Genomic DNA, 27,685 nt, shown 5'->3' with positions numbered 1-27,685 from the left:
TTAATATCCCTGATCAATTTGACAGGTTTTTTACATGTTAGTAAAAATTAGACAGTAAAATATAGTGCAAGAAAACCTCTAAAATGTATTCATCACTCAAGCTTACACTAAGGCAGATGAAACTTCCATGGCTTATATGACCACACTTCTCACAATAGGGGTCTCAATGCTTTTAGAGTCAATACTGTAAGTTTGGAACAGGCCTTCTGAACTAAAATGGATCTGACCTAAGAAAAAAAATACAAGACAAGCCCAAATGATTTCATGTGAATGAACTTTTTTTCCCCCTTACTTGTAAAGTGATCTCATTGAAAGTAATCACCCAAATACAAAGCTTTCCTTGGTTGAATTCGTTCACATACATCACCATTTTAAATGGAAAGGAATTTAAATTATCTCCTGGAAAGTTTAAACTTTAACATTTAGAGCAAATCTCTTCATAGCTGTGTGACTACTGCTTTGAATCCACAGCTTCTTTCTGTGCACCTCCCATGAGTAGTGTGTGCAATATCTGTGATGCTCCACGCTATGCAAGGAGTATCAGTGGCCTTAGAGCAGGTCCTGGGGCTTACAAAGAGAGCTTTTCCCAGCTCACCTTTCTCTAGCAACATTAACTTTTTTTTCAACATGTGTGAAGAGGTCAGTTCAGCTCCCTCCACGCAGACACACAGTGTTTTTGAGGAACTTAAGCATTATGAGCCATTAGCCATAACAAGCCATTACAATTTTCTAGTCCTTGATCAAAAAAAAATTTAAAAAAGGAAAAAAACATACATGCAAATGTTGTGGAAGTATAAACTCAAGTGAAAGAAGTTGCTGACAGTCATCACCTCCTCTGCAGTCAGAGTACTGTGGTACCAGCAAATGTCAGCATAAATGTCAGCTACAGAATTACAAGCAGTAGTGGGTTTTTGAAGCCAAAAAGGGCAGAGACCTGCTTGTCTTATTCCCTTTTCTTCTGATTACATTTTCCTTGCTCACTGCACCATGGCCATCTACTTACATGTCTTATCTTTGGGAGAATTTAGGTAGTTAATAGAGTGATTGTACATTTACATTTGATTCTGGTTCATAATGTCAGTGCTTCATGCCACAGAAATGTGGTGTATAGCACATTCAATTTTGTAACATTCTGCTGAAATAGTGCCTTGGATTCATAGTTTGGTTTGGAAAGGAGCATATAGGAGATGGTCCCTTAGCCTTACCTTAGTCAAAGATGCAGTGACGGGGAGTGAGTGAGGGCAGCTTTTCCTTTAAGCTGATGAGTAGCATCTCTTTGCTTGCTGCACATAAATGAAGGTATCTGGGCTGGATCACTCTGAGATATCCCAGAGCCACAGTGTGCATGTTGCTTAGAGTCTGACAAAAGTACCTAGGGGAAGGACAGGATTACCCTCAGCATACTTCAGCTTACTCTGCTGGAAAAAAAAATGCCCAACTTTGCAAGTCGAACGAGATTGAGATACACTTAGTGTTTAGACTCTCTATGAAGAAGCTGACATAAACCACTTTATGATCCTTGTGAGTGGCAAGTAGTACAAATGTTTTAGGGTAATAAGTCACATACACTTCTGACTTTTTAGGGGAAAATTTCTCAAACATTTCAGAAAACTGAGTGCTCATGGGATTTCAAGTCAAGAACCTCAGTAGAAAAGGCACTGAAATTTGCTGTTTCATTTTTAAAACAGAGGTTGTCATCCTCGGGCCTTTATGTAGACTCCACTTTGTGTGACTCTTCATTTGATCCCCAAGACCACTGTTGTCCCCACCATGGATACCCAAGTAGTAACTCCATCCTCTCTCCTATGCATCAGCCCTCAGGGCATCAAATTTCATTTTTCACCTAATGCCTTTTACTTCTCTCCGGGATCCCTCAGTGAACTGTGTTCTAGAATATAGTCAGAAGAATAGGTGACCCCAAGGGAAAATAAGCACATCAGTCTTTGTTAATTCCTGATGGGATTAGAGGTTTTACATCATATGGTTCAGCTACCTCCTATTTATACAAGCTTAAAGAGGTGTGCATTGGGAAATAACATGGGGCAGCTGGCACCCTCTGAACTCATCTTACTGCAATAACCTGCTCCTAAGGACATGGAAAGAGTTTAATCCCAAGCTCTAGGGTACCCACTTTATTTGCCTTGGCAATATCCCTGAACTGGGTTAGCCTTTCCACTTCCCCTCAGAGTCTAACAAGGAACACTGCCTCTCCTTGAGCTCAGTAATAGAACCAAAATATAAGAAGAAGTGTTAATATAGTGGTGCAAAGAGGCCTGTGTTGTCCATTCATATGTGGAAGTCAATGCAGGACAAATTCTCAGTCCCTCTGTGGTTTTCTTCAGAGTTCTTCCCTCTGAAAAACGTTCTCCTCCAGGGGAATCAGAGTGCCTTGATTTTTTTGAGTGACAGGACAAAGCCAAATGATTTTATCAAATTATTTTGGCAAAGCCAGTCCACAAGCAGTCTGAAGTCAGGGGGTAGAGGTTTAGAAGTTAGCTATTAAAGTATGTGTTGTCTTTTAGCAACCCTTAGGTGTTTACTGAAGTGGTTCATTCTGAGCCATTCCTCCCCCCCCCAGATGGCTTTCTCCCTACTTCTCATCAACTTCAGCCAAGAGTAAGCTTCCCAATAATCAAATCAAGATCTAGATTTCATAATTCACTATAAGCAACTCCACTTTTATCAGATTCCATACACAACTCTGCTTTCAAGCTACAGAAAATTACCCTCCCAGTGTTTGCCACTTAAAGTAAGTGTGTGTTCAAAAATAAGCACCATTTGAGTTTGCTTCTCTGTACCTGCAAGCGAAGAGCTATCAGAAAATAGATCAGGTGTAATCACAAGCCACTACAGCAACATAGCAGAACAAAAAATACCTTTTCCCTCTCCATGCTGATGATAAGGCAAATACAACTCTTGTGGCTGAGGTCTGTCTTTTATCCTAAAAACAAGGAAAAGAAAAATAAATACAAAAACCTCTTAAGTCTTTGCATTGACAGAGGACCATCTTTGCCTTACATGAGAAGTCAATGCCTAAATTAATTCATGAACGTGAGACTGAGCTCAAGAATGATAGCAGTGAAAATGTGGGTTCTACAGTAGTTAGATTAGTGCTTTTAGGAGGAACAAAAACATTAATTTAAAATAATAATTGTCTATATATGTGTGATGCACAGATTAAATGTGCAATTACATGTTCCATTAAAATTGCCAAACTTCCTTAAAATTACCGTCTTAAAAACCAATTCTGACTATTATCCAGTACTTCTGCACAGTTAAAGGGTTTTGAGACCACATGCCATTTTCAGGAAGCAAGCAGGAAGCCTTCTTGGTAAAGGCAGATTAGTGGGAATCCCAAACTGCTCAACTGATTTACAGAAACCAGCAGATTTTTTTTAAAAAACATTGCAGCAGCTAGATCACCCTGTCTCTTCCCCTTCGCAGTACTCCTCTTTTTCTGACAAAACCATATGATTAAAAAGAGGCATTTTTTTACAAACAAGTAACCAAAGGCAGCCAGTGTGTGATTTGATTCTGTGAAACAACAGATGTGTCTGCCCAACCAAAAAAAAAAAAAGTAACAAAAACAACATTAATTGAGAGGAAAATTAGGGATTTTATCATGAAAACAGTGGTCCTGGTCAGGGCTTGAGTACTGGCAAGATTTTCAGAACACACGTTTTGGGGAAGCCCTGAGACGGGTCATATAGTTGGAACCACTAAATGCCCCTACAGGGAAGTTTTTGGCACATGAATCAACCACATGCATGCTGAAGAGATAACAGGTGGGCTTGTAGTTGGTGAGAGAAGAAAACACAAAGGGGAACTTATTTTCTAGGAATGACAAATGAAAGACTAAAGCCAAAAGGGAATATTAAAACACAGAGGTTATTTTTTGTTTGATAATACTCTAGCGAGATGTGAGACCATCTGTGTCCAAAATAAACCATCATAAACATCAGGACTGAGAGAGGGAAAACTGAGTAACCAATGGGAGAACAATAATCAAGTTCAGCTTATCAGAAGAGATGCTTGTTTTAGAAGAGGTGGATAAGACTCACAAATTGGATGAGAGCGCACGTTCCCTGGGAGCTACAAAAGCATTTTCAAAATAACTACCTAAATGTGGATTAAAGAAGCAAACATTAAGGCCTTTTTGCTGAGGCTGCAGTCATTTTAGGCTATTCCATCGATGTTGTCCAGGTCTCAAGACAAAGAACATACAAGATCAATGCAGTGTGAGGAAAACAGAGCAGCATCCAGCAGGCAGCTGTAGCGGCTCATTAGAAAGCTCTGTGTCATGTCCAGAGAGAGAACCACAACCATCTGGGCCAGCCCTGCTGCCCTGAAAATGGCTGTTTCTAGACTTGCTAAGGCTGGGAAGTGAGTCAAAACTTGGTTTCTATTTTTTCCCCCCACTTTTTCAGAGCAAATAAGGAGTTGATTGTTGTTGGTGTGTGATAAGAGAGGTGGTAGAGTATCTGATTGAGGGGAAGGCTCAGAAGAGGTCATGGTAAAACCGTAAATAGTGGAAGAGATGTTGGAGAGGGGGAAAAGCTGCTGGTTACCAGAAAATGAGTGAATGAGTAGGATTTGAGGGAGGAAGATATGGAAAATTCTTGGTGGTAGGTGGTGACAGTGGTCAGAAGCCTAGTGTGGCAATCAGAAAAATGAGCAATTGGACACACACTGCAGAGTATGTATGTGACTGATTTAGAGACATAATTGATTCAGACTTTCCAAGAGACAATTGAAGTTTCAGACCTCAGTGGTGAAAAATCAAATTATAAACCTGTGATTTTTTTATTGAAAAAAAAGAAATGCAAATTTTACATATCAACACAGTTGAAATTTGTTAGAAAGAAGAAAATGGAATGAAAAGAAAAAAAGAGAGAGAGAATAGAGAGCAGAATCCTTCTAACTGCTGCTGCAAATCTATCTGATCCAGAATATGTGTAAAACTTTCACTGCCCCTTCCCTAATTTTAAAGGAATTGCCTTTTAGGTTTTCAGCTGTGCCTTGAGTTTGGGGTTTTCTTGGCTTACAGAGATACGATTAATTTGTCTGCTGTAGACTTGTTCTATGACAGACAAATATAATATAACAAATTATCTTCCATTAAAAAATTGCAGACTTGGGTCAGCTGCCATGTAAATCATTCTGTTTCATTCCCTCCCAAGGGTTCCATCTATCCCCACAAAATAAATTCATGTGTACTAAGTTAGGGTTTTTTTCATGACTAGGCAATATCCCTGTTCCTTAGAAACTTGCAGTTGTTATTTGTCTTCACGAACCTCCCCTTTGAAAATGCCAAATCCTTTAAATTAATGCTTCAGAGGGTCATATTTTGCATTTCATTTGTTGAAAAGACCTTTCATTTATTCAACAATATAAAGCCCCCTGAGGATCAACAACCATGGTATATTATGGAAAAGTGTGCTGTGCTTTCTGTTACTTGAGAGTTGACTACTCACAAGATTGTAACTTCCAACATTCAAAATTTAAAGCATTTTTTTCCATTCTTTTATCATTGCCTTTTTCATTATAAAATACAGCTTTTCTTTTTTTAAATATGACTAGAGACTGCTCTCAGTGATGCCTCTGTCTTCCCTGGTACAGAGCAGATCCCTGGCTGCTTGAAGTAGTGTCTTCAAAAACTTTTGGAGGGTTAATTTTTGGTCAGCATCCAAATTTCTTTGATTCATTGAGAGCTATTTAAATTATCGTGGACTAATTGTATTCAGGTGCCCCTTTCAGAAGGAGTAGCTTTATCCCAGGAAAGCTAGCACAATTTCACTGGGATTTTAGAGAGAACATCAGTACTTTTGACTGCCCTTAATACCAGTTTTATTTAATTAAACAAACACTTTTCTAGAAGCAAACTGGGATTCTTGGAAATAAGCACAGAGCTTTCCTGAGCAGTTAATAATTCCAAGGGGGTAAATGAAAACAACCATGAATAAATGTAAATTGAGTTCATACACTAAACCTAGGGATTCTTGTATCTTGGTCCAGTAGTGCAGTTATCTCACTTGCCCCTTTGTTCTTCATTCAGACCATATGGAAAATTAAATACAGTAAGAGCCAGGCCTTGTTTTTTAGTGACACCTAGCACAGAGGAAATGCCCAGGGATGTCAGCCCCACAGTTCTGTCTGATTTACTCCTTAAGAAACACTGAATTAACTCTTTTATTCTTATTATTTACCTGCAGCAACCCACTTAGTTCTTCTGCCTCGGCTCCTGCTGCATAAACATTACACATAGAGTTATTCTGGTGGTGTGGCTGTGTGAATAATTACATTGCACATGGAATTATTCTGGTGGTAGTGGCTGTGTGAATAATTAAGGTTGGTAAGCAGTCAGCCCAATGTATTTGCACAGTTCTCTCCCACTGTTTTGCCCACAGCCTCCAGATCTGCCTGTGCTCACCCACATGGCCACAGGTACAGCCGAGTTTCCCAGAATCTGATGTCCTGTACTTTCCACATGCTCTGTAAAAAACAGAGGCATATTCTTTGGTGTCCCCAAGTCACCATGGGAGATTGAACTGCACACTTATTTCTCCCACCCCAGTGTTTAATAAAAAGCATTTTGATTGACAAAAGCATTTTGATTGATAAAATGTTACAGGAGAAGGAAAAGTAGTTTTATTTCCTGGGATTCCTTTGAGGTTTATCTTTGCTTCTGGCAGGGGGGCACAGGGGAGGAGGGGTAGTTTTAGCATTTAGCTCAGCCTAGACAGTGAAAAGACTATCATATCAGTCTGTATCTTTATGTCTCCAGTCCCCTTCACATTCTGGTGTCACAGCCTCAGCTTGCACTGTTTGGATTCGTAGCATTGCACTAACATGTTTCTAAGGTTAGAAAAGAATTCAGTGTTCAGCAAAATTTTAAATGAAAATCCTTTCTTTTCACATTAGATTTAGTAAATCCCTTCCCTTTTACAAAAGAGAAATCTGGGCCTAACCTATTATGACAGCATTTCTGAGTTTTTCACCTGCAAAGGTTTTTGTGTTTCATAAATCTAATTAACTGTAATAAGAAAATAATAGGACATAATGTTTGTTTTACAAGGTGATTGATCTCTTGGCAGCCTGGCAGACTCTTTTATTGATCGGTTGGTGGATAATGTCAGAGTGGATATGTCCTGGAGGAGAATAGCTGATACCTAAATCCATATGTGACAGATTACCATCTGTGTTGGAAGACAGGTTTCTTCATGAAATTGCGAAGATAACAGGTGAAAATTGAGAAAGTGACATGAGGGAAATGTGTTGAAACCTGCCTCAACCTTTCCATGCTCTAAGAGCATTTACACAAAGCTCTCTATTTTGTGGGCAGCCTGTTTTCAGGATGAGGGAGATTAAATTTTAATTACATTCATTCCTGTCTGCCCAGTCTAGATTTAATCCTGTTAATTAGGAAAATGCCTTGTCCCACAACCCAGCCATAAAACTAATTAAACAGAGAGAATCTTCATTTGCTACTTAGTGGAACTTCAGTTCAGTAATGACTATCATACTTTACAGTTAATTAGCACTGTGGGAGGGAAAATGAGGATGTTGTTGAAGCACAGAACTCAAATTAGAGGTGCTATAATATATGCTTTATTTCATTTTGTAGCTATCTGATGCAGGCAAGTTGCACACTATTCTACCTGCCTCTGTTTCACATTTGTTAAAGAAGAATTAATTAAATGCATCTCTCCTGCAGAAGTGTTGTGTAGATTTAATGTAATGAAAAAAATGTGCTGCTGTCCTTTGTAATCCTCAAGTGGAAGGTATTGCATAAATAGAATTATTCCTCCCTGAAACATGCAAGAGGCAATGAACTGTGCAGTTTCAGGTGGAGTGGTGGTACCAATTGTACCTCCTAAAGTAAATGTGGCCCTAACAGTCCTGCAGACATTCACAAAATCTTCCAGTGCAAAGCACTACCAGCAAAGAACCTGCTGCTGGATCAAACCATTCTGAAGCCCAGACCAGAAATTTAAAACAACTGTAATTTGACATTAAAATTTTGACAACAAATGACTTGGATTCATTTACACCTTGTTCCATAATAGTGCATTTTAAAGTATTGGACCTGAAAATACTAAGTGATAATTACCAATCCCCAATTTTGCAAGTGAAGTAAAGCAGGGAAGTGTTACACCTTGCCCAAATGTTGGATAAATCCATTGTAAAACTGGAAGTAGGACTTCCAACTGCCTGGAAACTAACTCCACAGTATCTGGCTTGATGCTTCTGGATGGAACAGCAGAGCCTGTGTTCTACTTTGATTTGGATTTTCTCATAGTGGCACTGATCCAATTAATTTGGGGATATGAAATTATCTTTCTACCTTAATGAGATATCCCTCGCATGCGTTATTTAAGATGCTATTCAATATTACATTAAGAGTATTGCAAGTGGAGCCTGGGAGCTTCTGCTTATGCTAATCCTGAGTTTACAAGTTTTATTGAGAAGTGGCAGGCAAATACCAAAACAATTTCAGTCTGAGAATTGGTGGCTCTGTAATATTTGTAACATAGAACAGCATGCAGTACAGGGTGTTTTGTGCAAGCCTGTGCTGATTGGCACCCCAGGGTAACCTGCTGAGTTGTACACTGAGCTTGGATTCAAGTGTGAATGAGTTAGTTATTATTTCTGTTACTCTATTTCCCCACCTCCAGCATGGGGTTAAAAAGTTTTGTGGCTGCTTTATACTTTGTGGTCTGTGGGCAGCAGGGAACTAATACCTGTGTCAACAAGGTAACACTAGTTCCAATTTTTAGGGGATAGTGGTGATTTGTAAAACCACGAGGAAAAGCAAGGGAAAATTAGGAAATCAGGGAACAAAAAGAACTAGCAAACCAGCCCACCTTGCAGAAAATGTATTTATATTGATGACCAGTGTATACCGGTAATAGCATTACTAATTCTAACACACTGGCTTTCATTATTAAAAACAAATTTATGAAGTTTCAGTAATTATTTTAGATTGATCTGAGAGTATATTCTTTTCCTGGAGCTAGGTAGCATTTTAAATCTACAAAGGATTAGGCAGACACAATCAGTTCAAATATTTGTCCAGCCATTGAAAGGAGGATCCTCACTTCCGCCTGTGATGAGGCTCTGGAAATCTCCATCTCCATCATTGTTCAGCAGCTAAGTGAAGATTGCATGTTGATTACCTTTTCAGTTGCCTTTAAGCAGCTTATGTGAAATGTTAAGTTCTAAGTTACCTAAAATCCCTACTTTTTAATTTGTTCCCTGGCTTGTATGCAGCGAGGCAAATCTCTGTGTGTTTATATGTGCACCCACAAGTCCATACATGTACCCTGATCAGAACCAGCCCCTTCCAAATACGAACTGCACTGAGCAGAGCTTAAAAATGGTGCAAGAGAACATGAGCAGGCATTCCCATTAATCTTCACAAGATCATGAAAAGAAAAATAACAGTCTGCCTGCTTAGCCAAGTCAAATTGTAGCTATGAACTTAGCACAAAGCATCTGAGTTTCTGAACTTTTATTTAAAACTGATTCCACTGCCTCCCTCACATTTTGAGATCCTCAGAAAAAACAGGATAATCTATTATTATGGGTTAATATACTTACTATAATAATTATAATCTAGGGTTTATTTTGTTTTGGTTTGGTTTTTTATTTACAAACCCAGGATTCATTCCTGGGTTCACATGGGCACGCAGCTTTTGTGGTGGTGTTGCTGAGCTCCATCTCCAGACAAATATTTGCAATTCGGGTTTTTTCCTTCAGATATTACAACTTCAAAAAAGGTGTTCGTTTCCTTGTTGCAAATCTTTGCTTTGCTTTTGTTTGTATTTAATTGCTTGGGAATTGAATGCACCATTTTCAGAGCTCACAGGAGGCTTGAGTGCTGAGTTGCTTGTTACACCATACCTTCATCTGACAGTTTTGACCATAATTTTCAATGCTTCTGTGACTTCTCACTGGCCTGTATTTTCATATCTGCATGTGTCCCATTTTGGTATTTTGTAGCAGATCATCAGCTTGTATGAACAAGATGCCATTTAACAATATTGACTCACTGCATTGGGAGAATGGGGTTTATTCCCAAGGCACTGAAAGCCCATCAGACCTCCCAGTCTGAAATGACTTTCACAGTTGCATCAGGGCATTTTATGTACTTCCCCCTACGGAGGAAATACAGTTCTTTACATCGTTCTGCATTTCTGAGGATAAAGGGGAGCAGAGCCTGTGGGAAGTTGGAGCTATTTTTCTGCAACCTGCATCTTTAGGAGCCACTTAAGAGCTATGTTTGAAGACAGCAGGTTTATGGCTGCTCCACAGACAGTCCCAATAATAATAGGGAAATATTTGACTAAATAATGTCAAAGCTGGTAGACACACCACAATGGGTTTCCACTGTGTAGTTTTGCCGAACATGAGAGGCAGACACACTTACCCTCTGTGAAGTTCAAAGAGGCACTTGATGAAATTGGGTACCAGTGAGTTTAAATATAAATAGGGCCTCACCTTCTCAAGCAGTGGAATAATTTATTTTCACGTGGCTCATAACACAAATTATTTATAGCCAAGGAAAGAAAAATAGTGGGTATACAGACTTTTTGCAATTTCTCTGAACCAGTTATACATGATACATACAGTTGGATACTGCTCTCTTCCAAGTGAAATGCAGCAATGTGCTGCTCTCCACAGAGTGAAATAATTTTTACATGCCCTGTCAGTCTCGCTATGGCCATGGAAAGAAATACAGTGAAAGCAGAGACATTGGCACTGTTTATGTTATTTAGAATGTTTTTGCAGCTAACAGTTTTGACCTCTATTCTGTTTTGATGGTCCCTGTTTTAAAAGGTCATGTCATGTTTTCCAGTTAGAAGAAATGAATAAATACTTTCTTTTCCTGTGGACTCTCCCAAGTTTTACTTAGATCCTGGTTCAGAATTATTCCAAAGAATTGCTGGTGTAAAGCTAATATGCTGCATTTTCAGTGGAATTACAGTTATTAACAGCCTAAATTCTGCACTCTGATGCCAGCAGGGTTTCATTTTTGCCCCTTATGGTCGTGAAAGACACAGAAAAGAGACTGGAACTTGGAATTTAACATGTGAAATCTAGGGGCCATCATTTAAAACAGCAATCGTTACTCCAGAACGGTGTTTGACAGGCTGCAAGTAATTTCTACTTCAAGCAGTCTCAGGCAGCAGAGTAGCCCAAAAGTCATGTTGTTCTTATCATGAGTAAAAGATACTTTCTTCATGATGGATGGCTGTTTTGTGCGTTTACGATGCATAACGTATTAGTAGTTTTAATTCACAATTCCATTTGTCCCACAGTTTTGTCAGGGCAAGTTAAACTGTAGTTAGGTACACCTGTGCTCTGCTAAAGGATGGGACCTTTTGTGGTAGTCCATCCTAACACCCACACCACAGTCCTAGATGCACATTAGGGGGCTGAGAGGAATCACTTCTACAAAAGGAAATGCCAGGCTGCAGGAACTGGGCCAAAAATTCTTACATTTTCACTGCCAGTCTTGTGCAGATGATCACAGCTGAAACCAAAAGGCTTGCTGGCTGCCTCCAGTCTCGTGGTGTTACAAAGAGTGACCCTCAATGTGTTCTTGACCAGATCTATCAGGTTGGGAGCCCAGAATTATCTGTTGTTGCCCAGCCAAATGTTGTCTGGAGCACCCCAGACAACAAACAGACTCCTGATTTTGGGGCACTTTGAGAACTTTGTTATCTGAGACACAAAGACGTGAGCTGGCTTTGCACAAAGCACTCAGGGTATTCCACAGCTACTGCCTACAATTTACCCTCATTCTTTTAATTGGGTTGAAAGCAAAAGCCACTCCTCTGCAGAACCAGACACAAAAGTAATAAGCAGCAATATTAGTTCAGAGGGTCTGAGAACAAATTTCCCATCTCCTTTGCAAAAGTGCAACTCATAAGAAAATTTTTATAACAGTATACATTGATCTTGCTTATTTGAGCCCTGGACATAATTCTGTCGGTGCGTGTGCAACAAAGTGCTCTTTAGAAATGATGGCTGAATTTGCCTCTCAGCTCTTCAAATTTTTAGATTTACCACCTCACTCCTCTTGCTGCTGTTTATATTTTACATGCAGAAATGTGGGAAGCACATGCCACTTTCCCATGTTGGAATTATATGTTTCCAAAAATTAATTAATTACTTTCACTAAAAATCCTCCTAAATTCAAAAATTTTTAAAGCATGCCCTTCATTCTCTATCATCTTGCTGGTTTTGATAAATTCCCATCTTCATGAATTAGACCTAGGCATCTAGATTTGCTTCTTGCAAGATTTGTTCTTTAAATGGCCAGCTGTTACCTCAAAGTTTCAAAGATCTTATAGCAAGAAGCTTTTCAAAAGGAAACATTGCTCTCCATTTAGTTCCCTGAAAGATCTTATTTTCAGTTCCAGAAGTGGGAAGGCAAGGCTCAATTTCATATTACTTCTTCACTGTATGCATTCATAAAAAGAGCTATTTTTGGTACTGTTCTTCTCCTGAAAAATAATAAAAGTGCTTTCTTTCCTCTTTTTCAAATAAACATAGATCCATGGTTTTATAATTGGGGGAGGATGGAAAGATACCCTGTATTTCAAATGAGGTTTTGTGGTCTGTTATATACTTACTTCACAACCTTTTATGGATTGGAAAAGGGATTAATCATTCCAGATCTTCAGCACCTTTGGGAGAAGTTAAAAGGAGAGGGAAGTAGAATCATCAGTATGAAATTCAGAACAGAGGCCTTATCAAAAGTTCATCAGTCCACTTCATAATCACTGTTTGAAGTAAGAGCCATTGATCTGTCCTTCATACATACACATGTGTGTATATGTATATAAATATATATGACTTTCAAATACAGGCAACAGGTGCTCTGTCTTCAGGATAACTGAAGAAGCAACATTTCACATGCACTCAGAGTTAGTTCCTTTTCTGCTACACCAAGTGAGAGAAGTTTGATACATGAAAATGGGTGACGCTCTGTGTCACTGTGTGACTGAATAATGAGCGAAATAACATATAATGTTCATTCTGAGAAAATGTATCCTTGCATTTGTTTGTGCAAGGATGATGGAAGTATTTCTTCAGAATTCAAGTATCTTTTACTTCATGTTTGTTACTCAATTTTTTGTGTGTTCTTTTGTTTTGTTAGTTCCTATGCACAGTAAAATGATCCATGTGATTCCCAGGTTGAAGTCTGCTGTCAGGCAGAGCACTCCATCAACAGAGAAGCTTCCCTGAATATTCCCTAACACCAGAGTACCTCAGCTTGGGTCATCTGTTGCTTCCAATTCTGAGAAACACCTCTATCTCCTGAACAGCTCAGCCCATAGCTCTCCTTGTAAGCTTTGTGAGATAGGTCTGGAAAGGGACACATCTGACCAGCCTGGTTCCTGACAGGGCCAGCAGCCTCCTTGGGGATCTGAGCATTCCTGTATTCCTGCCCTAAATGACTGAATTGCTGTCACAAATGAAATTTTTGCTATCATGAACTAAATCTGTGCTGTTTGTTCTTTGCAGATATTGATGAGTGTTTGGTAAACAATGGTGGCTGTGACCATTTCTGCCGAAACACAGTTGGCAGCTTTGAGTGCAGCTGCCAGAAAGGCTATAAACTGCTCACAGATGAAAGGACCTGCCAAGGTAATACCTCATTAACCTTACTCTTCATATAATGAGAATGTTATTTCCAGTGGATTTTTTTTGTTGTTGTTTTTATACTTAAGTAATTTGTACTGCAGATTTTAATTGTATTGTCATAAGAAGTAAGATTAGAAAACACCTGTGAGATCTCTGTTTTCTGAGGTGGGATTAGAAGATTATTGGAAATGTCTTGTTTCAATGTTTTTAGTAGTAGGAATGCCAGTGTCCTGTTGAAGTGTAAAAATCCAAGTGGTGTAGTGGAATAGCCTCAGGCAGAGAGTCTTATGTTCAAATCCTCTCATTTGCTATGATCTGAATGGGACAGAAGCTTATCTTATTTAGACCAGAGTCATCCAGAGTAACTGACTGTAATACAGCATTTGCAAGATTAGAATTTAAAAAAATGGGTTTAATTTGTGAGCTCACCTTTGCCTGAGAGAAACCATTTATGAAGGGATAATGGTGGCATTTTGTGGGAATTCAAATGAAGCATGTTTTATATTGTTTGCTCTGTGTGTCATGATTTGTTACCTAAGTCATGTGATGTTAGGTATTCTGTGACTGATTAGGTAGTACATTTCCAAGTACTGACCATGTATCTTTGGAGAAATGACATTTAAACTCTGTATCTTTACTTTTTAAAATACTCATAGAAAAGGCTAGAAAGATGGGCATGCATCAATAGAGAGAGAAAGGGAAGGATGACGTATTCAATTAAAATTTTGCACAGAAAATGCCATTTTATTAATACATGATTATTTGCATGGGTTTTGAATAAGTAAAATTTATTAAGTCCAAAACAGCATTATTATTTTAGATCTTTTTGTTTATCCACAAAGGAGAAACCACAATCTGAAGATATATGTGTCATTCAGAATTTTTCCATTGCTTCTCATTGGTACTTCCATCCATCATTTGAGAAGCCACCTCCTGACTCTGTGATTAGACACAAAGGAGTTAGTGAAACTTTGGTTTTAAGCTGGACAGGATGGGAAGAACTGAGATTAGCAGAGCTCATGCCACATGATTAAGCAGAAATAACACTGTAGGATCATGTCAGACATGGGGAAGTTGCCAGGTTTTGATTTACCTGCTAAAACAGGGACAGAATATTAAAAAGAAACGTTCCCTTCATTATGTATTTAGAAATGGTTGGGAAGACCTTGTTCATGAATTTCATGTGTGATGACATGGTTCCACTGTGGTATCAGTCAGAGGTTTCACCATTGAACTAATTGTTATTACACCATGGAAAAACTCGAGAAAAGTTAGGCAAGAGCTGGTGCAGAATTTATTTGTTCATTATGCAGAGGATTAATAGCTGTAAAAGCTCCATGTAAATAATCAGGTTTCTGTAATGATAGTGAGAATCTAGAAGCAGCTCTGTAGATGCTATTTGTGTGAGTTTTGTTTCTTCACGTGCCAGAGCTCCAGAATGAGAGAGCCACCAGTAACAATACACACCATGCAAGGACTAAAGCAGGAGCTGGTGTTCTCCCCCTCATGTGATAAGACATGGAAGTATAACCATGATCTGGGCATCCTGCTTTTCCCATTGTCAGTGAGGAAGGGCAGGCAATCCATCTTGCCTCTACATGATACACTGATTGATAAACTGTAGCTTATCTGTTGCTGTAAAAGATAGATTAGTGCAAGCCCTGAGAGTTTTTGGGCTGGACAAATTCCTCCATCCCAGAAACTCTGGTTCTTCATGAAATGGGGAGGACAAAGTCATTTCCTGTTTAAAGCCTGAGGTATTTGGGCCCCAGCAAACATGGTGTGATGCCTGCTTTGTGGAGAGAGCACTGTGATAATTTAGTTCCTGTCTGGTACTTAAGGTGATAATTGGTGACTCATGCAGTCAGTATTAGCCTGCTAATAAAGACAGAAGGAAAGTGAATGCAGAGCAAGAAATTGCTGATGTATGAATCACCTGCACTTTGCTTCTTCCTCTGTGAGAAGAATATAGTCAGGGGAAGTGGTTATAGTTTTTACTGTCAGGTCCATCAGGAAAATATGGTTTGGGGTTAGTGACTCTTCTGGGATATAAATCATCCACATATTGCACATATTGTTTTTTTTGTAACAGCTGGTCAACACTGACTGTAAAACATTAATGAGAGATTCAAGGAAATTTATTTTAGGCATATTAGCCTTTCCAAAGAGTGAAACAGAACAGTCTGATTTCTGTTTATAAAAGATGCTGTTGTTCATGTTGCATCTGTTGTTTTGATTCATAATAGAGTTTCCATGATTTATGGTCTTTCTGTCAAAATTGCCCTTCTCTTCTGGTTTTCATTTTTTAAAATAAAGATTTCTTTCAGTTACTAATCAACATGTTTACAAAACACTCATTTAGGACCTTAGGAGTCTGCCTGGTTTGGGACTGGGTCCTGTTTAGTTCAGGTGGCCTCCCAGTGTATAGAGCATTCATCTCCAAACACGTTCATCATTAATATCAGCACAAGGCAATTCTACACATTTCAATGTAAAATGTTCCTTCATATTCCCAATGAAATTCTGAAGTTGTCCCACGTCACCTAATTTCCTTCATGTCCTTTAATTTTAGACCTCAGAGCTGACTTTGAGATTACAGGGAAATTGTATCAGTCACAGACTTTGTTCTGGTTGTTTGCAGAGCTCCCACCCCGGTCATACCAAGTGCCTTCCCCACATTCATGCTCTCTGTGAAGAGAAAGTATTTATCTTTCAGTTTTTAGGCAGGAAGGGTGAAGCCAAATATAGCAGCCTGCCTAAGATCACACATATAAATGCCTGGACTGCCCAGAGAACAAATCTCCAATTTTGGTAAATCTGCCTCTGCTCATTTGCCCATAACAAGGTGTTCTTTTTCTCTTGTGTTTGTGTTCATATCCTGATATGAGAATTCCTTGATTTTTTCAGCAACTCTGAAGCTTGGTGCTCTCTTGGTGCTGCCCTGCATGTTGAATGCCTGTTATAAGCAGCCCTTGGCTTTGGAAAGGGCCTTAAAATGTTCTGCATTTGTCTGTTTACAGCTAAACCATTTTTAGCCCTGGCTGCAAAGAAAACCATTGTCAATCACAGATTACTTCTGCTAGGGAGTGGTTCTCACGTTGTGGCTCCTTGTTAGAGGAGAATGTGGGGGGTTCTCTTCCTTTCCCCTTCCCTGCGTTCCAGCCATTAAAAGGAAACTTCTTTGTAACCCCAAAGGTGAAGAATCTATACTGCCATGCCAGTAATATTGTGGAGACTGATACTGTTCCAGAGTCTCTTTTTTCACTCAGACTTAAAAATAGTTTTTTTTTCCCCCCACTTTGACAGGGAAATCACTGTATGACAATACCAAACCCATCTATTGTGTATTACTTTGATTGATCCCTTAAGTCTAAGGTATTGTAAATACTGTGGAGCAGGAAGAAACAGTTGGATCTATTTGTATAAACCTAGCAAAAAGAGGTCTGCATCTCCTTTGAATGTGTAGTAAAAATAACATAGCTATATTTATAGCCAGGAGAGCTTGTGTTTGTAACCTTTTTGGTAATTAATAGAAGGACAACAATTCAGATCAGTTCTAGAATGACATCAGCAACAAGCAAGCAGGCAAGACTTGCTGCAATAAAATAACGCTGCAATGAATGTGTGTAAGCTCAGACATAATTACCTTAATCCTCACCCAGTATGAGTTTTAGAGCCAGTTAACTTAATTGCTTATTCTGTTTCTGTTTGTTGTGCAGTGATCTCAAAAAAAAAATCAACAATAAGCAGTCTCTCTGCTCTGCTCAAGTTCAAGCTTCATTAAGCAGCCAGAAAAATGTGTGAAATTCTGTCATAAATAATTTTCTCTTCCTGCTCTAGGCATTGTTTTTTGCAAAGCAAGACAGGGAAAAACAGCACACACATTTGTTACAAATCTCTTAGGGGAGTGGTAGAGATAGAAAGAAAAAAGGAAAAAGAAAGTGCTTTTAGTGGGAACAACCAGTGATCAATGTGTAATATTTTTTTGGGCTGCTAAATCCACACTGACCCTCTGCCCCTCACTACTTCAGTTCAAAATAGAGACAAATCCTCCTAGGCTGAGGAATTTAAACTTCTGCAGGGGGCAAAAGCTCAAGGCATTTGCATCATTCTGGTCCACTTACAGCCTCCAGAATAGGCTTTAAGTAGGTTTTGTTGATATCACAGACATGATAAAGTCTACTAAAGTTGCCTTCTCACCAATCATTTGAATTGATAGAGCCACTGTGTGAAAGGAGATGACTGTCCACCAGGGAACAGTACCTCCAGGGCATGTGGAATACCTCCATGGGCCACCTGGCTTTTTTGGGCCTTCTTTAGAGCCATGGATGACAGCATTTTTTATTTGCTTTGAAGTATTGCCTGTTTGACTGTTGGTTATTCTTTACTGCCTTCCTACCAGATTTGAAATGTAATTGACCCTTTTGTAACCAGGCACTGGAACACAGGGTCTCACACTCTGCTGTTGATATTGCTGGTGTCTGTCCAAAGGAGATTCAGGGATGCATGTTGCTACAATAGGAAATCCCAAGCAGAATTTGCCCCATTGTTTCATGAATAACTGAATTTTCCCTCTAATTATTTTCTATGGACATTTTTTGCTATATTTGGATAGTCACAAAACTCTCCAGTAGAGGTCCAAGGAGAGCTGATTTGAGATGGTTTTCCCTCTCACTACAAGGCACGAGCATTAACACCATCATATTTGCTATTTGTACTTTTCTTTCATTGAAAACAAATGTGGTTCTTATGCCCCACTGTACCCCCCTTCCTCTTTCCTCAGCCTCACTTCCAGACAAGTGTTCCTTAAGACTTGATGCTTATGGAGTGGAGCAACTGAGAATAATAGCCTAAAGCAGTGAGCAGATATTGAAGCAATTTCCTTCGTAACTCTGGCAGCATTTCCTGCAATATACCTCAAACCTTGTCCAGCTCTGGATTTTTTGTTTCCTGTTTTTTTTGTTTGTTTGGTTGGTTGGTTGGTTTTTGTTTATATCTCTACATATCTGTCAGTAGAGGGATGCTTTACATAGGGCTTCCAGTGCCTGGTGTCAGGAGAAGCCTTCTTTCATCCCAGAATGAGAGAGAGAAAAATAGCACCTTGAAAAACACAGTAGCTGTCTGTGATCCAAGGATCCTGCAGGCCTGGTCTTGAAACATTTCCCTATTAACTGGGTAGGTAATCACCTCTCATAATGTTCATCTTCTAACTTATTGTATGAAATATGCACTATTTGCCTTCCCAGGGTAAGATTTTGATCTCCCAGCATGGTATCTCTGTTTTGAAAATGAGTATGAAATGAGGGATTAATCATACAGGGAAAGACAGATAGAAGGTGTTTGTGAGAATTATTTTTGGCCTAAAGAGCCCCTAAAGGTTAGCTACAAAGATTTCATTATACTCTTCTGTATGGAACCATTGATGATAAATGTGGATGTACAGGACCAGTTTAATCCCAAATAAATCAGTGCATCCACACCAGCAACACTGAATCTCCAGCCATCTTTGACACAGAGTAACCAAATTAGAAAATAAAAAATAGCCAAGAAGTCTTGTGCCCTTGGGTTACATGACAGTGACCTGTCACTCACATTTGGTCATACAACCCAGCAAAGCAACGGGCCTTGCTCCAGTCACATAACCTGATCAAGGGCCCAGGATTAGGATGTACCCCTTGCCATTGATTTATACAGGACACAAGCACTCATCTAAGATAACAAAACACATCAGAGCATAGAAGTCAGGGCTGGAGCATCTGGCCCCTCAGATTCAGTTTATCAACATGGTTTGACCAACTTTCCAGTGAAAAGGGGTGGAAAGTTTCATTGTTGGTCTACCCCCTCTCTTTCCTTTTCTTCTCCTGTTAAATACACAGAAAAGCAAATGGACTCATATACCCATCCCCTTCAGACAGATGAGCCCTAACATATAAAATACATTGGCTTGTTGCAGGCTGATTTTCATCCAATCCAGCTGAGTGTGGCCCAAGTGTGTTTTAATTGTGGGAACTCTTCATACACAAACAGTGCTGGTTCAGCTGCCAGGGCAGTGTAGCTCAAGAACCAGGCATTGATGCTCTGGAGGAGATACTGGGAGCTGCTTGTGGAAATCAGACTAGCTCAGAGAAAGAAAACTCAGGATTATTTCCCTGTCACTGATGATGTTCACTCCCTATGCAAATTTTCTCTCTGGCATTCTGCACCAACTGTGCCTTACAAAAATATCTTGCTTATGACAAGCACCATATTGTTTCTTGCATCAAGATTAAAAAATACTCCACTGGGTAAGCAACATGTTACACTGTCAATGAAAGGAATACTTCTCAAATCCTTTCTGTTACACTGGGTGTCAGTGAGACTGTGAATATTGGTACAGTCTGCCTCTGTGAGAAAAAAGGGTTGCAAGATCATATCCAGAAACAATAAATGCCACAGGTATGAAGTAAAAACAGCTCTAGCCAGTACAAGTGTGTTTGCTACGTGATAGTATCTGCAGTGTTGGTTGTAGCAATTAAGTCTGCTGAAACATGAAAACAAACACATCCCTCCACTACCTCCAGTTCTCCCCTCTGCAGCAGCGTTTTCATAAGTTAAAGGGGAATGTTCTCTGGTTGCTGCTTCTTGGAATGGCATATTAAACCTCACAATCTAGGCTTTAAATCACTTTCTAATAGAATGAGACCTAATGTAGAGAGGGTAGATGGGACAGATTATTTCACTTCTATTTTCCCATGAAGCTTCTGACACAGGCTCCTGTTGTAAGTTAGCTAGTAGATTAGTTTGACCTCAGGTCTCATTCAGTATGGTAGCTCTTATACTGTTAAACTCTATAAAGTACATTGCTATCAAATTGCTTTTTGCAGTTCTGTCTGGCCCCCTCCTCTTGATGATGTGTGTGGGAAGCCAAGAAAAATGTTCCATTAGTATTTAGAAAGAGAATTTGAGATATATTTTTCAGTTGATGTTGTAGGATTTTTGACTTGTATAGTGCAGAAATTACTTTACTGGACTGGAATCATGTTATGTATTAATGAATTACCAGGATATGGGTCAGCCTTGGAATAGTTTGAGCAGGAAGGTAGCATTCTTCCATAAACAATAACCTGTTGATAAATCATGCTGAAAGCTGTAATTCAATAGGAATTGTTTTTAAAGAGAATCAAAGACTATATGTGTATATCTATTCTCCACTAAAGCACATTAATGCCATATTACTGAGCTCAAGCATTCAGTCACACTGATTATGGTCAGATAGCCTTTACCCTGAGTGCTAAACAGAATGGCAATAAAATGACAGCCCTATCCCAAATATTAAAGAGTTTAATTTTTTGTGCTTGCATCCACACTCCTGGGCCTTTCAAAAATGCCCTGGTTTGATTATTTTCTTCTAATGAGAGTAAAAGCTGTTGAACCTGTTGAAAAAAGGAGTGTGATTTTTCTTACATTAGCCATGTTACGAACCACTAGTCTTTGTTTCAGTAGCTTGGAGATGAGGCCTTGGACAGGTGAAATAAAACCAAAAATCTAAGCTCAAATATTGAGTCAGTGGAATGGAGGAGTGTCTTCTGGGGTTTTGCTGGGTGGAGGAATTTTGAGGCATGTTTGCAAATGATGGTGTTGGTGTTTTCAGAGGGATACCTGCTGGGATTCTGCAGAGGCCAGCTTTTCTGGGCAGGATTTTTAAGCAAGCCTTTGAGGTAGAGCCAGAGAACAGCAATTCTTGTGTATATTCAGTGGTCCCTTGACTTCAGCAAGAGCTTGAAGCAAATTGGAATGCACAGGTCCACAGGAAGTGAAGGGAAGGGCTGCATTTGAGTTATCAGCTGAAAACTGAAAACTGAAACTGTGTTGTTGTACTTGCTCTTTCAGCACCATCAAATAACACCAGGCATGCTTTCACCCAGACTAGTCCCTTGTTCCTTCAAGAAGTCTCACTAGCAGCTCCTAATAAAGGGTGATAGAGACAACACCTTAGCAAACATGAATAGTTTTCTCTTTTCAAAAATATGGCTAAAAACCAAATGTATTGCAGGATAGAGGGAATATTCCTTCCTTGATACAGAAAGGGTAAAGCCTTTATTATGTTCTCTTCAGGCTGTTAAGCTGCTCTTACAGAGTTGCTGTGTAAATAGTGGCTTGAGCAGAGTGCAGACTAGTAAACATATTTATGTTTGTAGGAAAACAAATAAACCTGCCTGAAGTTTCTTTAATATACTTCTCTTGATATATGGCTTCTCATACCCCAAGCTCTTGATGTAGTATCACAGTTTATTCCTATAATAGCAGTAGATAACTCAGCTTGCCTTTGCCTTGGGAAATGATTGATACTGGAAAATTTTACATTTGCTTATAAAATCCTGGCAATGTCTTGATAAAAGTACTTCTTTTTTTATAAAACACTGGAAAAATATTGACTTTAATTGCATTTTAGATTATCCTAGCAAAACAATGGTAAGAGGATAAATGTAATAGGAGCCAAAGCCAATTCCCTCCTGCTGAGTTCCTGAGATTAACAGAGGAACCTGAGCACAACAATGCCCTCAAGTAATGGAGAGAGGTGGGGAGGAGCTGGGACAGGTAAGCATAGGCCCATGAGCAAGGGTAATGTCTGGAAGTCTAAGCACTGGCACAACTTCTGTCTCCAAGATGTTCTTCACACAGAAAATTAGGCTTTTGCCTTTCTGGTCACAATCTCTCTTTCACTTCCTGTCACAGCAGATTCAGCTTTCAAAGCCTAGAGGAGCTTGTGTTGCTGGGAAGTGGTTGTGTCCACATAGAGGAATACAAATTGGCTCAAGAGGACCTTTATTTTCATACCATAAATACTTCTGTTTCAAAATCTTATGTCAAAGACAATCTGTGCCTAACGTGAGGGAGCTACAAAACAAATAAATTCAGTGTCAGAGATGTGTTGAAGATAGTGGTCCCCACTTCTGCTAAGCAATGCATTTGTTAGCACAAGTGCACCTTTCACAGAGCAGTAAAGATGTGCTTGCACAGATTGGTCCCTGAGATGCTCATACATTGAAAAGAGCTGTTATCCAAGGTGCCCACAGTGCTACACCTTAATTGGTGCTAACATACATAACAGCTTTGACTTTACCAAAAATGCCACTGGCTGTTGCTGCACTTGGCATTCTCCAGGCTAAGCATTCAGGGGGTACAGTTTTGAATCAGGCTCATTTATCCCAGCTTTCTTGACCTTTCTCTGATTTGCCATTGCTGAGAAGTTGAAAATGTATTTGGACTTTCTTTGGCCTTCCACCAAGCACTTCCATCCCTTCCGGATGCAATCATGGGAAGATTTTGTAGCTCCTGTGATCTGACAAAATGCTTAGCTTAACTCATTTCCTATTCATTTTAAAAGTAATAGGTTATAAAAATGAATTATACCATTAAGTGAACATAGGTATATTTTATACTATTAGCTTTGGATGTTAGAAGGTAAAGGTGCTTTACTCAGGTTCAGATCCCTATAGTGCATTTTTATATGTTTTAAAAATCATTTGGAAATCCTCTTAAAAATTGTTATTCACAAACACAGCAGTATGGAGAAAAGGAATGATGAGAGAACAGCCATGAGCTTATGGTGAGGTTAAGTGTGATGTGCTCAACAGAGAAAACCAGTACCAATTTGAAATCTTCCCTTCCAAATGCCTTTATAGAACACCTCCCTAGGCTCAATTTGTGCCTGTGACCTTGGACAGACTTACTAATTTTATACCATTGTGTCTAGTTAGTAGTAGGTTTTTTCCATATTCCATAAGAGAGCAGGCAAACTTTCTTACCTAAAAAAAAAAAAAAAAAAAAAAAAAAAAAAAAAAAAAACCACAACCCAAACCCTTTTTCTCTATTTGAAAGTATCTGCAGAGCTGTCTCTGGTGACCAGCACTGGTTTTCCCATTCTTCTCTCTGCTAGGACAGCTGACGAAATTCAGAATTGAGCTCAGATGAACAGTCAGAGGAAGAGAGACTCTAAGCTTGGCACTTGAGGCCAGGTACCTTTCCCTCCTCAGCAGTCACATGGCAAAAAGTTGACACTGCTGTTCCCCAACTCTGCTTGCAGGACTGAGATTTAGCAAGTAGTTTTTCTCAGCCATGACTAAAATATCAGAGAAAAATATTATCTGCCAAAATTGAATTTATCAGGTAATCCTCTGTTGTTATTCTGGTTTTAAATTTGGTGTTGCCCCCAAAAATATCACATGATGAGGTTTTCCATGCTGCTGCAGGGAAACATCTCCAAAATCTTTTTTTTTGTCCAACAGCAGAGAAATAATAATATAATAATAATGGTGGTGATAATGTTGATGTATTTCATTATAGAAAAAGCCTTGGTCCAAATCACACCACCTACAGTCAAAGAAACCCCCAAAGACCCCAAAGTTGGCTGCCAAATTTTGCCCAGCTGAAACTGCCAGATTCTGCAGTTTCCATCCAAAAGCATAAACCTTCCCACCCCTTGGGCAAAGCTCTTAGTGATGCAAAAGCAAGCAAATTCGTGGCTGATGCATGAGGCAGAAGAAAGCCATGGTGCCTGGGAGCAGACTTGGCTCTGCAAGGCTGAAAGGAAGAGGAGGGAGTCGTGGTCACTCGGCTTGACGCACGTGTTAAGGGAACACACGCGAGTGTTAGGGGAACAGGCGTTTACTGCAGTGAGATGTTGTTCCACAGCCCCATTTCTGCAGACTCAGAGGAAGTCCTGAGGGAAGCTTGTGGAAGAGAAGGAGCTTATGGATTCTGTGTGGAAGAAAAACTAAATATGGAATTTTTAAAAGAAACTGAAAAGAGAAGGGAAAATTAATTTGTTGCTACGTGAGATTACATAAAGCTTTCTTGGAAGAGTTCCTAAGGAAAAGATTGTGTTTGCTGTGGAGAGGGAGCAAAGAATCTAGGCCTAAAATTTTACTGCCAAGTCTTGTTTTTTGACCTGCTTTCCTTTTGTTTTGAAACCTCAGAGATAGCACAGTGGTTCACAGAAAGTGCAACTGGTCATTTTTGAGAAGGTCTGATAGCAGAGATAAAGGGAACAAGTTGCCATTTGCCTTTAAAGACCTTCCCAAATGTGCTGTCTTGTTCTTCCTAAAAGCAGTTCCCTTTGCTTTAACTTCTAGGTAAATAGTGGGAAACCAGTTGCTGTGATGTTAATGAGGGTGATGAGTTTGCTGGGTGAAGAGTGGTCCCCTTGGTGCTTAGCACCAAAGAAGGATCTGCCTGCTGCAGTTCCTCTAACACCGAAGGGGCCAGTGAAAGATTGCTGTCTTTTGAACTGCGGTGAATTAACAGGAATTAGTTGAGGCAGCCAGCCAGCCCAAGGGAGCTGCTTAGTTGGAATCATTCCTACTTTCTTGTGTGTAACCAGGCCCAAGAAAATAATACGAGAAATCTAAAAGGAGGTACCTTCTTATTCCTGAAAGCATCAGGTATGCATTGCATTTTCTAAGATAAATTATTCAGCCTTTACAAAATTTAGTAGTTAAAAAGGATCACACCAATTTAAACCCTGAAAGTTAAATTGATTGGAAAGATTAAGGGATCTGTTCAGGAAAACACATAGACAATCCCTTCTGGGACAGGGATGCTTTTGGAGCAAAATGCTGGAGGCTGCTTAAGTACAGGAGGTTGGACTAAATGAATATGAGTATTTAATGTTGGCATTAAATATCCTCATTTTATCAAAATAAACATCCAGTTTCTGGATTATGTCTTGGAAGACATTATTCAATTTCAGACATGCAGCAGAAGTGTGGGAACACACAGTAACAGGAGAAGTCAGTGATGCTAGATATTCCTTAGAGGAAAATGAGAGTACCCAGAATGATCACACCAAAATGATAAACAACAGAGGCAGCTTGTCTCCCTAAACTGCACTTACACCAGAGCTATATGGAGTGCTCATACTGCATTTGGTACTGTATGAAGACACAGAAAGACATGGCCTGTCCTAAGAGTGACAGCCCCAGGAGCAGAGATTGGGGGGGGTTATTGAACTTACTGTGGATACAGGTAAGCTGGCAGAAAAATGAAAACAAGCTGTTTCCAGAATCTCAATATACTGAATAAAAGCATACAGATGGGATCCTGAGGCTGTGAGGTAGAATGAGGCAGATGATAACATTTGTCTTTAGTACAGCTATATACTGTGTGCCTATCCCTGAAGCTGAGTAGCAGTCACTTCATTGTGTACTGCTAAATTCTTGAAATACCTCCTCAGTGGGATGGTTACATAATAAGTCACAGGTTTCTAATTATTATTGCCTCTGTCTCAAATATATACTGCAGGTTTCTTTTGCTGTTTATATACATTTATTTGTTTTATTACTTCTTTGCATTCCAACAAATCATCTCTAATAAAAAGCACATTTCCTTGCAAACAGAATCAATTTCCTTCAGAAGTCTTTCAGCCCCTGATTAGTGGGTTACTTTTGGTCTTCACTAATCACATACTTAACTGTGAACAATAAAGTTCTTAAATAAATAAATGCTTTGGTCCAAGTCAACATTAGTCACAATGGACAGTTTCCCACTCAAATTTCTGAACTACAAGATGAGACTGTGCTACCTGGACACTTAGCACTTCCCATTAAAAGTACAGCAATTAATGCCAGATCTGTTTTTTTCTGCAGGTCATTAGGTATGTTATTAACAATTAAGTCTCAGCAGCAAGATGATTGCAGCTCAGTAATGCAGTGGGAAGTCTAAATGGGTGTGGGTTTTCAATTTTAAAGGCCTGGGGTTATGGCTATTTTTTTCTCCCTTGCTGTTAGCCTGCTCCAGAAGCACTCAGTGGGAAGGTAATGAAGTAGAAGATTTATACATTACTACATCTTTCCCTGCTTCCTTTTCATTGGTTTTCTTTTTGTGGGCTTTGGAATTTAGGGAGAAGTTAGCTGTAAGCCATTCCTCCTGGTCAGGGTTGGCCATGTATTAAAGAGCTACACACTCACATGGAGGATGCATTTTTACTGTGAACAGGGCTAAGCCACTGTGGATCAAAAAACCTGAGATGTGGTGGAAACCCCATCACATGGCTGCTGCAGCAAAACAATGCCTTCCCAGCATTGAATTTAAACCAGCATTTGTTGGGGAATATAGCTTGAATCATGACTCCCTGTGGTCCAGCAACCACTCAGATTAAGATAGGTGGTTTCCCTAATGTCTGTCAAATATTGTTGGAAACCGGGCTGGCTTGGCCCCAAGGTGAACAACATTACATGGGTGGTATCAGTTCCCCACAGAAATTGGAGGTAGGGGCAGGAGAAGACAGAATATAACTTTCAGCCAAAACACATCCAAAAAAAAAGCATTAGTGTTTATTTTAAAAACATCATGTAACACTTCTTTAGAGTTTCTATGTATGCGTGCTTAATGAATGAGAACAAGGAAAGGCTCTGTTTCTCAGAGGAGCCGATAACTTGGAAGCTGAGAAAGGTGAACACAAAACATTCTGACTAAACTTGAGTTTGGCTTGTGTGCATGGCCTGGGCTGCTCCACACTGAGTCCACATTTGACTTGGGGGTTAAAAATAAACCAGGGCTGTGTGAGATGGTTAAAACAGAGCTGCATCTTGTGGGCCTTTGCATGAGGAGAAGGTGGCCTGGTTAAGAAATAACCCCAGTGCCCTGAGAGTGGCTTTGCTGTGCCCACTGCACTGGGACACCTGGGCCACTGCTCCCAGCCTGGGGCTCAACCCCCACCAGCACCTGAATCTGAAACCCACAGTTCCTTGTGGTGCATATTCTTCATAGCAGCCTGGGCAGCAGTTAGGAGGTAGAAAAAAAAGTCTTTGCTGCCATACTGAAGATATACCTAAGCTTACTGGGAGGATTGGGACTGTGTGGATTCACAGCTGTAACAGCACTTTAAAGTATTGTTGTAATATCAAAAATGACCATTTTTGACTGATCTACCAGCATTCAGGGTGTCATCAGTCACTTCTAGTGATGAAGGAGTTGATAGTAGAGATAGATATATCCTTTTATTTTTATTGTGCATTCAATTTCTTAGTAAAAAATATTTCTTTTCTGT

General features: G+C 39.5%; 1 protein-coding gene across 4 annotated transcripts in view; it reads left to right on the top strand.

The window, feature by feature from the left end:
• The window catches only part of SCUBE1 (signal peptide, CUB domain and EGF like domain containing 1), a 189,263-nt gene that overhangs the window by 133,177 nt on the left and 28,401 nt on the right, over nt 1–27,685 (top strand). For all 4 annotated transcript variants that reach the window (XM_053943722.1, XM_053943724.1, XM_053943723.1 and 1 more), the window contains one exon: nt 13,537–13,659. In XM_053943722.1, the coding sequence (XP_053799697.1) occupies nt 13,537–13,659 (123 nt within the window). The remainder of the gene's footprint in view (nt 1–13,536; nt 13,660–27,685) is intronic.

The sequence above is a fragment of the Vidua chalybeata genome, chromosome 5 (genome assembly GCF_026979565.1).
Source record: "Vidua chalybeata isolate OUT-0048 chromosome 5, bVidCha1 merged haplotype, whole genome shotgun sequence".
NCBI lineage: Eukaryota > Metazoa > Chordata > Aves > Passeriformes > Viduidae > Vidua > Vidua chalybeata.
Note: the sequence above shows the minus strand (reverse complement) of the source record. Positions and strands in the feature narration are given on the sequence as shown.